The 17,148-nt window shown below is 50.2% G+C and overlaps 1 protein-coding gene across 4 annotated transcripts in view; it reads right to left on the bottom strand.

Annotated features, from left to right (window-relative positions):
- The window catches only part of TPM3 (tropomyosin 3), a 72,232-nt gene that overhangs the window by 50,439 nt on the left and 4,645 nt on the right, over positions 1 to 17,148 (bottom strand). For all 4 annotated transcript variants that reach the window (XM_084824263.1, XM_084824262.1, XM_084824261.1 and 1 more), the window contains exon 2: positions 14,318 to 14,443. In XM_084824263.1, coding sequence (XP_084680389.1) covers positions 14,318 to 14,443 — 126 coding nt within the window. The remainder of the gene's footprint in view (positions 1 to 14,317; positions 14,444 to 17,148) is intronic.

The following is a 17,148-nucleotide window of genomic DNA, read 5'->3' as shown; positions in this document are numbered from 1 at the left end:
AGGCCCCGGATGAGGCGGGCGGGCGGGCCTCGGCTCTACCGCCAGCCGCCGGTTGCCATGGGAACGGAGCAGGCCTCCGCCGCCGCATCCTCCTCGGCTCTTGCGCTCCGCCACACCCACCACAAAGGGCTGGAGGCAGAAAGGCCTCAAGCGAGCTGGCCCCGTTGGGAGGGTGGGAGAAAAGAGCCTCGTGGCACGTCCGTAGCGCCTCCACCGCGGCGGGGGCCGTGAGGAGAAGCGACCCCTTTGAAATGGCGGCGGGCTCGCTTCTTTCCAAGTGAAACGAGCATGGCAAGAGAAAGAAGATGCAGGCTTGCTGGGAGGGAGCCCCACTGAAACCAGTGGGTTGACTTCCAAGGAAACCTGTGTAACGGACTGGGCCCTTAAACAGATGCTGCCCTGTGCATGCTTATGACTGAGGAAGCCCCATTAGAATCCGTGGGGTTTACCTCAAGTAAATACACTTAGGGGATGGGGCTCTTTAAATGATGTGGGCCCGTGTAGGCTTACTGGTGAGGAAGCCCCAATGAAATCAGGTGGGGTTTACTTCCAAGCAAATATGTGCAAAGGACTGAGCTCTTAAAATGTTGCAGCCCTACACTCTCTTACTAGTGAGAAAGCACCACTGAAATCAGTGGGGGTTACCTCCAAGGAAATGTGAGCCAAGAATCAAGCTGTAAAGAAGATGCACACTTGCTAGTGAGGAAGCTCCATTGATCTCAGGTAGGATTTACTTCCGAAGAAGTACATATAAACAAGTGGCCTGTAAAGAAGGTGCATACATACATACACAAACCCAAGAATGAAAGCACCCATAAAGCTGAACGTCTTCTCAAGCAACATCCCCATAGTCTTTGGGAAATTTACATAGGTTAGTGCAGGCCTCCAAAGCAAGCACTTTGGCTGTCGAATCTACAAGATTCTATGAAGGATGCTCCCACCCTGCTCCCAATTTGCGGGATTTGCTGGTTCCTGCTACATCATCGCAGCCAGGTCTGCTGACATTTTCAGGGAGCTGACAGGGCCCACTGCTGATGGTTGCTCTAGGCCCCCAGGACAAGCCTTTCGCCATTTTAATAACCCACAATGCCCCTGTCATAACACAACGCTGGGGCATTATGGGACATTCAAAGGGTGGGGCATGGATCATGGCACTGCTGTCCACCATCTCCGCTAGCAGCAGATGAGCCTGCTGGGAAGACAGGGACACCAATGTAGCCAAGGGGGCACTTTGCCCAGATTCTCCTCAAACCTGGACCTGGCCTCAAGCCCAACCATCATCCCCCTTCCCAAGCAAAATCATTAAAAACTTGTACGCTTTGCCCTTACAAAGTCCTTGATCCTTTCCTACCCACCCCTGCGTGCTGGCAGGTCCCATGTACCATCAGAAAACAACGGGGAACTTGGGAAACCCAGGCCTGAAGGCTGGGAGAGCAAAGAGGTACATATATGGGCATGAGAACTAGAATTAACCTCTGCAGAACAGCATATGGGGCTTTTGCTGGGGGAAGGAGCAGGGTTGGGAAACATTCCATACCAGTGAGGTCATGGTTTTTGCATGGACACACACACACACACACACACACACACAGTCCCATGCATAATATCCCTCCCTCTTGTGGGCCTGCCCCCCCCCTTTCCCTGATCAGTGGAAGATCTGAGAATCCCGTTTCCTGATGGTTTGCTGCTGGAGTTACAGCTGCGTTATTCACATTCAGCTAGAAGCATTTATTTGGCATTAAAGACATTGCTTCTGGAAGATCCAGTGACAGCCTTGGAGGGAGGGAAGCACTGAAATAGTTAGAGAGCCCTTATCAATAGCAGGGGAGAGCAGCCTTATCAAACTCCAGTCCCTTCCTGAGTACAAAGTCAAAAGGATATTTTCCATCTCACCAAAGAGGGAAAGGGGCACTAGTTTAATCCCACTGAAATATCTGTGTGCAGGGCCAGCCCAAGATATTTTGCTGCCTGAGGCAAAGGACGAGATGGCAACACCCCACCCCACACCCCACCTCTATTCCACATAGAGAAGCCAACCAGACAGGCAACTGAATCTTACTTCAACACTGGCAATGAGATTCGATCCTAGCTTATGGGGTGTGGGACAGGCTGGGTGGCACATACAGCTCTATCCTCCAGCACAGAAGAAGCCTGGTGGACTCAAGAGGGGGCTGTTAGGGGGCTGTGACTGCTGCCTCCAAGCATCTGCCGCCTGAGGCAGCTGCCTCACTCTGCCTCATGGCAAGGCCAGTCCTGTCCATGTGAGAAAACAGGTAACAAAACCCCGAAGGTAACTCCATTTGGATGGGTCTCCCATTTTTAACTCGGTATATTGGGGATCACAGGGGAATTGTTCATGACAAGCCCACAAAGCGCTCTGCTGGATAAGACCAAATATCTGTCTAGTCCTGTATCCTAGGAAGAAACATAGGAAGCTGCCTTACGGAGTCTGACACTCGGTCCGTCATAGCTCAATATTGTCTGCACTGACCGACAGCGGCTCTCCATGGTTTTCTCTCCAGCTATACCTGGAAATGCCGAGGAGTGATCCTGAGACCTTCTGCATGCAAAGCAGGTGCGCTACCACGGTTGCCCACAGTGGGCATGAAGATGTTTCCAGGAAGCCCACAAACAATGCCCATGCAAACTAAAACCCGCCTGAGCTATGGCTAGCAACCATGGACAGGCCTCTCCTCCCTGCTCTGCAAATTTGTCTAACTCCCCTTTCTGAGGTGCCACCGCCACACCTCAGGTCAGCGAATCCCCTAAATGAATTGCGTGCCCAGTAACGGAGTGTATTCTTTTTTGTTTGCTTGGAACCGACTGCCCATCCATTTTCTTGGGCAACTTGATGCTCTAATGCGGCCTTTCCCAGCCTCGGGTCCCCAGGTGTTGCCAGGCAACAAATCCCTTCATCTACATCCGGCATGGTCAAATGGCCAGGGATGATGGGCGCTGTAGTACAGAATGTTTGGAGGCTGCCAGTGTGGGGGAGGTAACCTCATGGGAGAGGGAGAAAGCATGTTCTTTACCCACTTTCTCCATCGAGAGCCAGTGTGGCGTAGTGGTTAGAGCATTGGACTGGGACTCTGGAGACCCAAGTTCTAGTCCCCACTCGGCCATGAAGCTCACTGGGCAACTTTGGGCCAGTCACTGACTCTCGGCCTAACCCACCTCACAGGGCTGTTTTGAGGATAAAAATGGAGAGGAGGAAGAGGTTATGTAAGCTGCCTTGGGTTCCTTGCAGGAAAAAGGTGGGATATAAATATAATAAATAAATACTTCCTTAAAAGCTCGCCTTAGGTGGCCCCCTAGGACTGGGGGCATCTATACTCTTAGGAGTGTTCCCATGCAGCAGGCACACAGAACCTATGCTCCTTCCTCCCTACAACTTCTGCATGCCACTTCTCCCACTTCGCTGCTGATCGCTGCAAGCTCAAATGGAAAATCTGGGTATTCCCAGGGCTACTGTGTATGCCACGGTGCTGGGAGAGTGGCAGAAAAGCCAGCAAAATGTGATGAACAGTAGCAAGGTTCATGCAGCTTCCTGAGGAACTCAGATTTCATTTTTGCTGGGTTTTTTTTAAAAAAATGAATGTTACTCGTCCATAGGGTTGTGAAGATGTGCTTGGAAATGGGGTGATTTTTGGAGGCGCTGAGGGAGATCTCTAGTAGTTATAGGGCAGGGCTTCATATAGCACCATGCGACCTCCCCATAACTAACAGAGTGAAGGAGGCAGAAACCATGCACATCAATAAAAATTACCGAACGATGCAACGTAAGGGAAATTGTATAAATCACCCTCATTTGCATAATGTAGCCAGGTCGCAGGATTCAGCTTTTGTTGTCGCACACTTTGTGTTACTGATGCAGAATTTTCGTGTGCGTGTATTTTCTCTATGCGTTTTGTCTGTGTTGTGTGTGTTGTCTCTGCATTGTGTGTGTTGTATGTTGGTGCATTGTCCGTGTGTTGTGTGTGTATATACATTATTATTAATTATTATTATTATTTTAGTCACAGCCAACATGGGCCTTCAGGGATTAGTATATGCAGGTATTTCTTCCTTGCAATTTAGTGCTTCTGGTTTAGCACTACACGTCTACAAGAGTAAATTGGCGCATGGTTTGAGGAGGGGAGGAGTGGGGACAACCATCTGGAGCAGCTTGGAGGAAGTGACTTAGCTGAATCTCTCCCGCAAAGCCTTTTGCAAATGTCACTCCTTATTTCATTTCTTCCAGCGGTCAACATACGGATGCTTCGGCTGACTTTGCAATTAGCACCGGCGAGGGAGGCATTCCTTGGCATGCAAGCTGGCTTCTGAGATTACTCTCACCCTCCTGGAACTGCAAAGGGGCGTCTAAATGATGACTGAAAGACTCAAGAAACCAGCAGCTATGGTTTCTCCCGGGCACTCCTCCCTCCTCACCAGCCAGCCAGAATTGTACAGACCTCCAAAAAGAACCCCTATCCGCATTTAAATTCCTGTACTGCTAACTGGGATGGATCCAAGGAGCTTTTCCTCAATAACTGTGGAGGGAAGGAATGTGTTTTCTGGCTCCCTCTGCTGGCCCATGTTGGGGAAGGCATCTCGGACAGGCAAAAGAAGCAGTGATGCCATTAGGACGGGGCTTTGGGGCAAAGGACCGGGCCCCTCACAGCCGAGGATCAGAAGGGGCCACCAAACAATGTGGGCCTGGCTTACCACATTTTGAATTAAGTAATGCACATTACATTACCATCTAAAGAGGCAATCCCCCTGTAAGTCCAGAGTCTAAAATAACTTCATTACACTGCTGAAAAGTGGCCACACCCAGAAATCCTTTACCTGAGCTGAATCACGGAGCAATAAATAATGTGAGGAAGGTGTTCTTGTAAAAAAAAACAAAATCACTTTCTTTTACACCAACTGGAATAACAGCCTGATGAGCTCTGCCTATGTAAGGGAGCACTTCCTCCCTCATCAACACCCTAGTCCTCTTAGATCGACCAAGAGGCAGTTCTTTGTATGACCGTGTTTACAAAAAGCACACATAGTTATTCATACCATTTTCATCCCACCTTTCCTCTAAGTAGCGTACAGTCTTCTCCCCCGCTGGCACCATTTTATCCACACAACGACCAAGTGAGGTAGGTCAGGCGGAGAGATGGTGACTGGCCCACACTCACCCAGTGAGCTTCATGGCCAAGAGAGGATTTGAATCTATATCAGCCCAGTCGTAGTTCAACAGTCTCTCAGAGGTGGCTGAAAGAGGCTTCCCACCCCTGCTGTAACATCTGTGCTACCACACTGGTAAATCCATGGATCCACAGAGCAAGGTTGTCTGTGAAGCCCACACCCCAGCAGTGTTTCCCACATTTTTAAAAACTGAGGACTTTGCTCCCACACACAAACACACACACATACACACACACCTCTGAATTAAATCAGAATTAAAATCACTGTTACACCCAAACCAGTTTCCTGTAGATACGATGTAAACTGAGTTCTCTTATCCTGCATCATTCCTTCTTCAAACATTACCTATCCGCAGCTCTCTGCAATCACTAGTCTGAGGGAGTTTACAAGGACACTCAAAGCCCCGCTTTTTTAACCCCCACAAATCTTCTTCAGGAACTCTGGCAAGATTCAAGCACTCCCCAGCTTGTCCACACGGTTCCAAGCCGCCATCGCAATGAGAATAGGGCTTAAATCAGAATAAGCTGGACATGAAAGCTGAGAATTATCTCACACCATTCTTGGCTTTTTGGGGTTCTCCATGCAAAGTGAATTTAGTGGTGGGGAGCAAGGCCAAAGGCAAAAGGACTCACCACCACTGCCTCTTTCTCCTCCTCCTCCTCCACCCCTGGCTTTTCTTGTTTTACGTTTAAAATTACTTCAAAGCAGCCTTCCCCAACCTGGTACCCTCCAGATCTATTGGCGTACAACCCTCAGCAGACCCCAGCCAAGCTTAAAACAGGTTTTTGGTGCTGTCACAGCAAAGCAACGGTGGCGCAGGCAGTCTCTGGAGCACCTTGCCCACAACACATTGCTCCGAGAAAGGACCCCACAGAGCAAGGCGCAGGGTGGGCAGTCTGGAGAGGCCCCCCAGCTGCTTTCCTGTTGTGGAAAATGCTGTGGTAGCAAGTGGCGGCGGCAGCAGGAGCCCAACCAGTAGCTGGGAGAATTGTGGTGCCTTGTGGGACAGCCCTTTTGGAGGTGAATGGTAGAGAGAGGTGTGAACTCTACCACCCTTCCAAGATGCCACCTGAGCCACCTGGCTCAGTGTGGCTCATGGGAGGGCCGGCCCTGCTGGGAAGGGGGCTTTGCTAGGGTTGGGACCAGGGTCAAAGGGGTCCCAGGCAAAGGACCTTCTGCTCCCCCCACCCTGCTCTGTGGTGGCCCCTGGTGGGCTTACCTAGTGGCAGTGAGCAGCAGTGCCCTGAGTAGCTCTGGCTGGCTGGCTCTGTCGGGGCCTTGTAGATTACAGCCAGGATTTGATTAGAAGTAGCGGAAGGGCTTGGGCCTATTCAGCCTGTGGAATGTCAGAGTCTGCGTGAGCTTCTCTCCGTCAGTGTTCTCAGAGCAGAGCCAAGGGGGTCACCCAACTCCCTGTCCACCTGCTGGCCTGGCCTTGGCAGGCAAGGAGGCTTGAAGCTGTCCATGAGGACCTGACAGAGGTGGGGTGGGGTTTGCAGAAGGGTCGCCCAGGCTGAAGCGTCACTGCTGGAGGGCTGAGCAGTGACACCCTGCTTAGACAGGGCCCTTGCTGAAAGGCTAAAGGCCCTTGTCTGTCAAGGGGTGTGGAGGGGGTGCCTTACAGTCACGCCTTCCCTTTTAAGCTGATGCAAAGGGGAAGAGCCTTTGCTAGGAACATCTCGTCTTCATTGCCCGAAGCCTTCTCTTTTTGGATCCATCATCGTCTGGGCTTTTGGAGGCGCTCTGCACATGGACTAGAATGTCAGATTGTGAAGGACTTGCCATGAAAAGTACTGGGAGGCTTTCCTTAGGCTTGAATTCTCGTTGCTCTGGATGGTGTGTGTCTCTTTGTCGTCAGCTCAGCATACTGGCAGTCTGGGTTTGATCTATGACTTTTGGTCTTTCCTCTGCCTGGACGCATGCAGTGTGGCGTTACCAATGCGAAAGCGGCAGCACGGAACTCCCTGCGTGTCTGGGTTTACCCTTCCTTTGATCTTGATAGGCCTTCACCATGTAGCCTGGAGTTATCAACAAAAGATTCAAAGTTGGACTTTCTACGGGTGTGGTTTGCTTAGGCCTTTCAAGAAGTTACCTTGATTGCCTGATGGGTTCATTCCAGGAATCATTCCCTTTCCATATCCGGGGTTGGAATCCCATGAAAGGATTGTCTGGGTTAGGGACCCAGGAATCCAGAGTCCCTTCCCTTGTGTTCAGAACCATGGAGAATGACAATGAGGAAACCACGCTGATGAGGATCTCGGTCACGGTAGTAGTGTTCAGCTTTGGACTGTTCTGGAATTACATAGAGGCTATAGCTACTGACCCTCAGCTATATGACTTCTGAAGAGTGTAACCATTAAGCTTTTGCTGTGGGCTTTCCTGCAATAAAGAACTTTCACTGATTTGAGTGTCCGGTGTCAGATTGCCTGAGCATGTGCGCTGGGGGGATCAGGAAGCCTGACAGGGTCCAGCTGCCATTCTAATTTCCCACAATGCACTGGAATAGGGTGCTGAACCTCTCTCAGCCTGAGGGCCAACTTCTATTTTGGAGAAGCTCTCAAGAGCTGCATTCCAGCAGTGGGCGAGACCAAAAGCAAAGCCCCCCCCCCCCAAATAACCAGTCTGTTTTAACTCAAAGCTCTTACTGCCAGTAGCACTTCAACCTTTTAGAAGAGGGGGGGACAGCACAAAAGCCAGAAAACCACAGGGTGATTAATGGGGGGGTCAAAAGGGGTGGGGTCCAGAGGCAAGGGGTGGGGCCCTCTGGGAAATCCCAGAGGGCGGGACTGGGACCCCAGGCCTAAGGTTCTGCACCTCTGCCCTGGAGTGACTCTATTTTAGAGAGATTGTGGGGGCAGCCAGTTGGCGACTGGTTCTCGTGGGCAGCTCGTTGGCCACTGTGTGAACAGACTGCTGGACTAGATGGACCTTTGGTCTGATCCAGCAGGGCTCTTCTGATGTTCTTATGTTTTTAAAATAAATGGTGCCTACACACAGCTGCCTGATGCTGCTGAGAGCACTGGGGCAAAAAAAGAAAAGGAAGAAATATAAAGGGGGGTGCATCAGTGGTGGCCCCCCCAGGGCTCTGGGGCTCCAGCAATTGCCCAAGGATGATGGGCGTCCTGGCTCCAGGCAGCAGCAAATGCTTGATTTTGGCCATCCTGGGGAAAGCCACGCACTGCGGCTCAATGCCAGCCTCTCGGATGGTTAGCTGAGCAGACCGAAGGCCAACGATGCCCAAAGGTCACCCCACGTCCCAGCATGCTCTCCCGCTGCCATCAAGCAGAATCTGGAAGGGGAAGACAGGGGCGTGAGGAGGTGGTGAAAGCTGGTCTGTCCATCAAAAGTTTTCAGGCGATAAATCTGTACAGATAATCCCCTCTGAATGCCAGGAGGCAGCTGCAAGAGGCGCTGACAGCCCTTAGGCACTTGACGGATGAGGCAGTCATCACGCTCTGGGGAAACTCAGTGTGCTTCTTTGCCTAGAGACTGCCGCCAACAATATAATGAAGAGTCGGCCTGGCATGCAGGATCAGGCCATGGCATACCTTTCCAGCACATCAATGGGCATCAGGGGACAGGACCGCTTGGGTTTCCACTTATCCCAAACACCAGGCTGTCAGTCTACCCAGATTTTGGATGTCACTCCTTCCTAAAAGCCAAGGCACAAGTGATTCAGAGTTCCTTTTGGCCCCAGATGTGTCCTGGGTTTCTAATTCTGTTGTGCATGAGATGATCCTCTTTTTAAGAAAAACCCTTGCTGACTTCAGCAAGCTCTTTTTTACGGGGCGGTGTGTGTGTGTGTTAAGCAACATACTCTGCTCAACTTTTATTTATAGGAATATAGGAAGCTACTTCCTCTGTCAAATCCATTGGTCCATTTAGTTCAGTGTTCCAGAAGCGGGGCAGAAAGTAGATCTCCAGATGTTTTGGACTTCAACTCCCAGCATTCCTAATCATTGGTCATGCTGGCAGAGGCTTCTGGGAGTTGAAGTCCAAAACAACTGGAGATCTGTCCTGACCTACCTGGAGATGATCCCACACCTTCTGCGTGCCAAGTGTGTGCACTACCACTGAGTTATGACTCTTCGCCTAAAAATAAAGGAATACTCTAGTCCTCAAGGTTCTGAATAAGAGCTGGTTTAAATAGGAACCGAGGAAGCTGCCTTATACCGAGTGAGACTACCTGGCTGAGCATTGTCTACATGGACGGGCAGCAGTTCCTCAGAGTTTCAGACACTTTCCCCCAGCCCTACCTGGACTTAACCTGGGAGCTTCTGCTGCACAGCATGTGCCATATCCCTAAGTTACAACTTTTCCCCTAAAACCAAAGTAAGATTCCAGTCCTCATGATTCTGAATAAGGGCTGATTTAAATAGGGACATCTGAAGCTGGTTCATACCAAGTCTGGTGCTCTACCACTGAGCTATGGTAATGGTTTCCCTAACTGCCGTTGCTTCAAAATGTGGGCCTCTATCAGCCCCAAAGGACTTGTATTAGGCCTACTTATAAAAACATAAGACCCTGCCTTATACTGAATTGGACCAAACACCCATCTAGCTTAGACCTGTCTCCTCAGACCAGCAGCTGCTCTTCATGGTCTCAAGCAGTAAGGGGCCTTTCCCAGCCCTACTTGGCCATGACAGGGATTGAACCTGGGACTTTCTGCACGCAATGCATGTGCTCTACCACTTCTCCAAAAAATAAAGTAAGATTCCAGTCCTCATGGTTCTGCATAAAGGGCTGATTGAAACAGGAACGTAGAAAGCTGCCTTTATAACAAGTCAGAGGTTTGCTCCATCCAGCTCAACCATCCCCAGCCTGGTGCTCTTCAGATCAAAATGTCTGCTGTCCAAAACAACTCCCATCAGCCCCAGCCAGCATGGGCAATAGTCAAGGATGATGGGAGTTGTCATCCAAAATATCTGGAGGGTGCCAAGTTGGGGAAGGTTGATCTAGCTTAATTGTTGTTTTAAATAATAAAAATACATTTAAGGTAAAACATACAGTCAATATGGTCCACACTGACGGGCAGTGGCTCTCCAGGGAGATGCCAGGGATTGAACCCGGGTCCTTCTGCATGTAAAGCAGGTCCTCTACCACTGAGCTATGACATAACGAATATGATTAAACTTAAAAAGCAGCCTTGTACTCTGAGTTAGACCCAAAATCCATCTAACCCAGCGTCAGGTACCGTGACAAGCAGTAGCTTTGTCCCAGTGCTGCTACCTGATGGTGGTACTGGAGTTCCAGGAATCAAACCTGGGACCTTACCACCTTCCTTAGTCTCCCGAGGGCGATCCCTGCTTGCCAGAGGCGAATAGCCTTTGATGATACTAACTGCGGAACTCACAGGGAACCTTATTAAATTCAGCACTGTGGGTGAGTGGGTATTTGTCCCAGTGGTTTAAGTGCCTACATGGCTGGGGAAAGGCCCAGCTGGGAGAAGTAGGTCGGTGCTGGCCCTCCGGAGAGCAGTTGGCATTGTGCAAAAGTCAGCGGCAGTTTGGTGAGCCTTCACCCATGCACAAGCCTAACCGCAGTGTTTGCTGGAAAAGATAAGGTTATTTTCGGAACCTGAGCGTTTCCTTTTCCTTGGCTGCTGGCTCCCCACAACTTCCGCTGCTCCTGCCAAGAAGTCAAGACATGGGAAGTGGGGGGCGGTCTCCTTGCCAGCTCTCTTAGCACCCTGGGACAGTCGTTTTCAACTTTTTCTGGGCCGTAAAGGAGCCATTTCCACCTTGAAAAAGCCCCTGGATGTCTGCCACAGAATGCCGATGCACTGCAAAGGATCCTGGGGCACGTTCTAGGAGGCCTGGTCAGTAGCTCACTGTCACCCGCACAAACCAAGCACACAGCCTGGAATATACCATGATGGTTGCCCATTGTAGGTGGTTAGATTGGTCATGGTGGGGAAGCTGCAGTTCGGGGCAACATGTCAGCCATTACTGATCTTCTCGCTGAGGAACCCTTGTTTCTGAGGTGTTTCAGGGCTCCTTCCCCACACAAAGTTTGACACCCATTGACTTAGCCCGGCCTTACCTAACCTGGTGGCTTTCAGATGTTTTGGACTACATCTCCCAGCAAACCATTGGCCATGCTGGCTGGGGATGATGGGACTTGAAATCCAAAACATATGGAGAGCATCAGGTTGGGAAAGGCTGGCTTAGGAGAATGCCTTTCTCTAGTGTGTGAGAGAGTCTTCACAAAGGAGCCCCTCTGTAGGGATGTCTGTTGCTGGGAAATCCAGCCTTCTCGGGGCTCTCTGGATTTCCACAGCACCCCCAACTCAGGGGTTTCGTCCTGAAATCCAGGAACTTTTTCAGGTTTTTAAAAATGCAAATAGCAATCTGCGCAAATTTCAACCGTAGATTGCATAATTTGAGCACACTTTGGCTGCAAATTGCAAGATTTCTGGCTGCAACTCATGCAAATTACACAGTTTACAGCAGCAACTCACAAATTCCTTTTGGTGCCAGGTGAAGACCTTTTTATTTTCCCAGGCATTTTAGCATTTTAGCTTTCTAGACTTTTAGCTTTGCTCTTTTAAATCTGTATTTTAAACTCCTGCACTGCTGCTAGGTTTTATTGTGGTTGTATTGTTATATTGTGGTTTTAATGTTCTATGTATTTTAAATTGTTTTATTGTGTGCTGTTTGGTTTTAATTTTTGTGAACCGCCCAGAGAGCTTCGGCTATTGAGCGGTATAGAAATGAAATGAATGAATGAATGAATAAATAAATAAATAAATATGCAGTTTATGGCCACAATTCGCAGAAATAATGGAATTTACGGCCACAATTTGCACAAATTGCTATTCATGTTTTTAAAAAATACATGAAAAACCACGAACTGGCCTGACTCAAAGCACACTGAGTTGGGCCAGCTCATGGGAAAGTGAGTCAAAGTCTAGGGGTTGAGCTGATGAAAGCTCCACGCTCCAGACTGATTCCTCTGACATCTGTACCCCTTTTGTGGTAAAATTGCTAGTCACCACATCTTGGGAAAGGGCTCAAATACAAACTTGTTTCAGGTACTGTAACTTGGGTTAGTATCAAGCAAATTATACTAGGTCAGACCCTCGATCCATCTTAGCTCAGTACTGACAGCACTGATGAACAGCGGCTCTCTAGGATTTCTGTCACGGTCCAGGACCCTGAAGCCTCATCCTTAGAGGATCCTGAACCCCTGACTTCTGAAGAAGAGGCTGCAGAGCAAATGGTTCAGGGAGAGGACTCGGTGCCTGGAAGGCATCACAAAGCTTCCACCTCCCCAGGACCTAGTTCTCCAGAAAGTCCCCAGGCGTTGGCTCCTTAGCATCCAGTTGCATTACCATCCTTTGACTCTGAGGACTCGCGCCATGGGGACATTAGCGTGTTGCAGCCACTCCCATGTTGTCGCAGCTTGGGATTGCCCAAACACCTCAGGCCCCATCAAGAGACAAAGCCTCAGGCAGTATGGAGGCGGGGCCACCTAATCTAAATCAACTACACTCTTATTTAAGGCTCAGTCTTGCTCCACTCCTTGTTGGAGCAACAAACAGACAGGCCTGTCTGGCTTCCAGCGCCACTTGGAACTTTCCCTGGTGGCAGTGTTCTATTCCTGTTCCTGAAACCTGACCTTGCTGACTATTCCTGAAACCTGACCTTGCTGAAAAATACCAGTCCATAAGAGAACACTGCAACCCAAGCCTCAACACCACCTAAGCGATGTTAGAAGCAGAACAAAACCACGTCAGAAAGGAGTTTTCTCAGCCCTACCTAGGGATGCTGGAGATTGAACATGGGACCTTCTGCTATGAAACATATCCCATGCCATGGAGTTACAGCCCTTCCCATAAAAACAAAGCAAAACACCAGTCCTCATGGTTCTAAATAAGGGCTGATTTAAATAAGAACCTAGGAAGCTGCCTTATCCCAAGCCAGACCTTTGATCCATCCTAGATCAGAATGATCTACAACAAGGGAGGAGAACCTCAGGCCCAGGAGCCAAATCCAACCTGCTCAGCGTCCCAATCCAGCCTTCTGGGATTCCCTAGATGCCCACACACCCTTTCCCCTGGCTCCACCCTCTTTTCCCCAACTACCAATGATTTGGTGGTTTGCAGACATTTTGGAAATAGGGACAATAACTGGATGATCCCCTACCCAGCCCTCTGATGATGTCAGGGGGCATGACCATGTACTCTGACATCATATAGTCCCTGGCTGGAACACTGGGAAAAGCCCCTGCACAGCAAAGCCACCCTAGCCATGGCACCGAATGGAGGCATGCTCCTCCACCCAGCGCCTCGGCTGGGGACCTAGCTTCATTGTAAGATAATACCGGAGCATTTCTCTCCATGCCTCCTCCCCAAGTGCTCAGCAGACTCCAGGAGGCGAGGTTTGGGGACGGGCCCCCCCTGAGTCCCTGCAGGCCAAACTGGGCCATGGGCCGGAAGTTCCCATCCCTGCCTTATATCCTCTACTCCGCTCTTGCTACTTCCTGCCCCTTAGCCAATGGGGGATCGGAAAGGTGTAGCATAGTGGATGTGGCTAGAAGTTGCACAAAGAAGGTAGTGGCGCCTCCAGGTTCCGGAAGGCCCTTGGGCAAGACACCCTCCATGGGCCCCCTCCCGCTTCTCGCCGCCACTGTCACCAGCTGCTTTTGCTCCTCCTCCTCCTCTTTCCGTCCATTGCTACCACTTGCTTGGCAGCCAGGCAGAGAGCCACTGAGCGAGTCGGCCGTGGCACCTCCCGCTCCTCATTCTCCCTACCGCCGTCGCCTGGGCCAGAGCGAGAGGCAGGTGAACAAGCAGGTTGCAAGGGTGAAGAGGAGGAGCAACGCCAGGGGCTCTTGTCAGTGGGCCCCTGCTGCGGTGGGCAAGTGCCCAACCATGCCTACCCTTGATGCCAGCCCTGGAAGAAGGGAAGGGCTTCTGCGGCACTGATCTGACATGGAGAAACTGGACAGGAGCCCTGGGGTCGAAGGGCAATGCCGCAACAGGATTAGTAGCCTATACACAAGGTTGTGCAGCCAAATGGAAATGCGGGGTGAAAAATCACCCGTTGTGACAACGCATCCTTCTCAAATGTGAATGTGAATGCCTGGGATGGGGATGCCCCCGCCCACCCCCCGCCTCCACACCCAGACTACATACGTCGGCTGCCTTCTTCTCTGCGACCTCTAGCTTTTCCTGTGCGTCTTTGAGAGCTTCTGAATATTTATCCAGCTCATCTTCTGTCCCCTTCAGTTTCTTCTGCATGGCAGCCAATTCATCTTCCAGCTGCAAAAATTAGAGAAAAAGAGAGAAAGGGAGGGAGGGAGGGAGGGAGGGAGGGAGGGAGGGAGGGAGGGAGTGAGAAATGGTTACCATATAGCCATAATCTAATTTGAGGACTGACCTAGAACTAACATGAATGTGGAGATAGATAGGTAGGTAGGTAGGTTGGTTGGTTCTCAGGCTAGTTTTCCTAGCTTAAGGGCACAATCCTATGCACATTTAGACAGAAAAAAAAGTCCTACAACTCCCAGCATTCTCTAGGCAGCTATGCTGGCTGGAGAATGCTGGGAGTTGTAGGACTTTTTTCTGGCTGGGGAATGTTGGGAGTTGTAGGACTTTTTTCTGGCTGGGGAATGCTGGGAGTTGTAGGAATTCTTTCAGGGTAAACATGCATAGGATTGCGCCCTGATTGTGTTTGCTAGAATTAGAATCAGAGCATTCCTTCCTTCCATTTATATCCTTCTTTTTTACCTTGAGGTCCTCAAAGCTGTTTGCAGCATTTTAAACGACAGTTTTAATTTTGCCTCTCCTGACCTGATACCCTCCAGATGGTTTGGACGTCAACTCCCATCAGCCCCAGCCAGCATGGCCAATGGTGAGGAATGCTAGTTGTAGTCCAAAACATCTGGAGTGCACCAAGTTGGGGAAGGGAAGGGGTGTATTCTCAAAATCTTCATGCCTAGTGTCTTACACATCCAGGGGTATCCAGATATTTTGGCCTACAAATCCCATAATCCCTCACCATCGGCTATGCTGGCTAGGACTGATGGGAGTTGTAGGCTAAAACACCTGGAGGGCCATGAGCAGCCTGCCCCTGCCCTACATGATGGGCCATGGTTCTGTTGTAGGCGATCTCTCCACAACATCTCATAGCCCAACCTTCCCCAACCTGAAGCTTGCCAGATGTGCTGGACTACAACCCCCATCATCCTCAGCCAGCAGGGGTGATGGGGTTGTAGTAACCCATCTGGAGGATGCGAAGTTGGTCAGACTTTTTGCCCATCTAGCCTCATATTGTCAACTCTGGCTCCAGGCTGTTGAGCAGAGAAGAGTTTTCCCATCACATCTACTACCAGATACTTTTTAAAACTGGGTATCTATGTATTACATCTGGGATCTTCTGCCTCTGCACTACACCAGAGCTATGGCTCCTAACATCGGTTCCTCCGAAAATGCAGCACTGCATACCCCTTGGATTAGGGTGAGGAATTGGCAACGTTGCCAGCTGTTTGTGCCGGCCCCTGCTCCTGCGCCTTTAAACAACCACATGTGCTAGCAGGCGACAGTGTTTCTCCCAGTATCATAATGAACTTTGCTGGCTGATTTCTATAGATTAGACCTTTCAAGGCACAGCAGCAAATCAGGCTGGTTCTTTTCTAATCAGCTGGCAACCTTGGGGAGACATGTAACCAAGATACAAGAATGCCACTCAGTGCCGGCTCCAGGTTTTTGTGGGCCCTTGGGCGAGATGCCCTCCATGGGCCCCCGCCCTCCATGAGTCTGCCTTCTCACCGCCACTGTCACCAGCTGCTCTCACTCCTCTGCCTCGTTCTCATCATCGCTCCCAGTTGCTTGCTTGCCAGGCAGAGCCAGGGAGCAAGGCGGCTGCGGCATCTCTGCTCCTCCTCCTCCCCACCGCCGTTGTCCGAGCAAGAGGTAGGTGAATGAGCAGGGGGCAATGTTGGAGCAGCTTCAAAGGATGCTTGTCAGTGGGCCCCTGCTATGGTGTGGTGCCTTGGCAGGTGCCCTGCTCTGCTGACCCTTGATGCCAAGTCCTGATGCCACTTAGGACAGTGGCCACCTGAGTGCTGAGGTGACAGAGGAAGCCTTGTCTGGAGAGGGTTTGGTCTACCCCTGTCCAGGACTTCACAAGGTCATCTTGAGCTTATGCAACCGGCTACGACGTTTTACCATAGTTCTTCATTGCCTTACCAGGGCACTGCGAGACTCTTGTCAAAGCAGAGAGAGAGACTTCCAACCTCTAATACCCTGTCGCATTTTCCTTTTGCTGTTCCAGCCTTAACCGCCGTGAAATGTGAATTACTCTTCACTGCCTCTGCTCTTGCTAGTTCCCTTTTTATTAAGGGAAAAGCAAAATGTAACCTCAAACATCCTGGACTGACTGACTGACTGACTGACTGACTGACTTTCTTTCTTTCTTTCTTTCTTTCTTTCTTTCTTTCTTTCTTTCCACAGTCTAACCTGGGAATGTAAGAAGAACCTAGAACTTAGTCCTTATTTTAATTGACATTTGCTCTGGGCGGAATTTATTTATTTACTTACTTCCTTATTTGTTAGCTTTGTATACCGCCTAACTGGCAAAAGCCTTTGGGACAGTTTACAGTCATTCAAAGGTTGACTACCTCTGATCATGGAAGTTCTGTTCCTAACTCTCAGGAGGACTAGTAACATAATAAGAGCCTTGTCTAATCAGACCATAAAGTCCAGCACCCTGTTTTCAGCCAGATGTTTCTGCGGGGCGGAGGAGCCCATAAGTAGGGCATGGAAGCATTGCACACCTCTCTCCTGGTGTTTCTCTCCAGCATTCAGAGACAGACTGTTGAATGTGGAAGTTTTGTTCCTAACTATCCTGGCGATTTACAGAACAAGAGGCCCGCTGGATTCCAGCTAGTCTAGCACCCTGTTAACCACAGTGGCCCCAGCCAGATTCGAAGTTCTGGGAAGCCTACAAACAAGGCGTGGAAGGA

The sequence above is a fragment of the Heloderma suspectum genome, chromosome 17 (genome assembly GCF_057233095.1).
Source record: "Heloderma suspectum isolate Gila_16-S chromosome 17, 16-S_ref, whole genome shotgun sequence".
In the NCBI taxonomy this organism is placed as follows: Eukaryota; Metazoa; Chordata; class Lepidosauria; order Squamata; family Helodermatidae; genus Heloderma; species Heloderma suspectum.
This window is presented reverse-complemented; position numbering and strand designations above follow the sequence as displayed.